The sequence below is a fragment of the Poecilia reticulata genome, linkage group LG2, assembly GCF_000633615.1.
Source record: "Poecilia reticulata strain Guanapo linkage group LG2, Guppy_female_1.0+MT, whole genome shotgun sequence".
Taxonomy (NCBI): Eukaryota; Metazoa; Chordata; class Actinopteri; order Cyprinodontiformes; family Poeciliidae; genus Poecilia; species Poecilia reticulata.
This window is the reverse complement of record NC_024332.1, coordinates 43,569,055-43,569,886: the sequence shown is the minus strand read 5'-3', so window position 1 is coordinate 43,569,886 and position 832 is coordinate 43,569,055. Positions and strand designations below refer to the sequence as shown.

Below are 832 nucleotides of genomic sequence, written 5' to 3'. Positions count from 1 at the left end.
TTTTTTTTTTTTACCTGCTCGTTAAATTTGTTCAGATTCTGGAAGTCGGTACCGACAGAGTCCGGTAACACGTCCTTGGCGAAGTGAAGCTGCATGTTTTTGTGCTTTATCCCTGAATAAACTCGATCCGGTGTTTTGGCTGCTGCTGCTGCTGCGCAGCTGATTCCAGGAGAGAACTTCCGGGTTCACGGTGGTCACGCGCATGCGCAGAATGCGTCTGACCCTCTGAAAGGAAAAGGAGGTGAAAAATGTGCAAAGCAACTTTTACACGGAGAAATGAGACTGAAAATRGATTAAAACACAGAAAATATTGTTTTTTACTTAAATGTTTTGTTTTAAAGTAAAGCTATTTATGAAAAAGAAATGAGCCTGTAATTAGAAGGGAAACTAGGACATTTTAAAATACACTTAAAGTAACAAAATTAACTTACAAGTAACTTTCCACCAAGATATAGAAGCTTATTTTAAGTAAATAACTATTTTATATACTATAATGCTCATTTATAAGAGGAAAATATCTTTCTATAAGAAACKTATGATTGTGTATTAGGAAATCTGTAGATAAAAAAACAAAAAAAGAAGAAATTTCCTCCAAAAATGAAAAATAAAAACTGAAACATTGACATCAATCTCAGAAATTTCCAGGGGGRAAAAATTGGAAGTTTTTGAGTTTGAAATGTTGAAAATTTGCCAGAGAACATTCTAAAATTTTGAAATTCTGAAATTTTAAAATATTCTGAGATTAATTGTAATATTTTTACGTTTTTTCTAGCAAATTTTCAACATTTCAAACTCTTAAATGTCAAAGTTTTAATTTTGAGATTAATTGCTA

General features: G+C 31.6%; 1 protein-coding gene across 1 annotated transcript in view; it reads right to left on the bottom strand.

The window, feature by feature from the left end:
• Positions 1-205, bottom strand: part of commd7 (COMM domain containing 7) — a 15,806-nt gene extending 15,601 nt beyond the window's left edge. Inside the window, exon 1 of the mRNA XM_008404317.2 lies at positions 15-205. Within this exon, the coding sequence (XP_008402539.2) occupies positions 15-95 (81 nt within the window). The 5' untranslated portion in view covers positions 96-205. The remainder of the gene's footprint in view (positions 1-14) is intronic.
• Between the last annotated feature and the right edge of the window lie 627 nt (positions 206-832).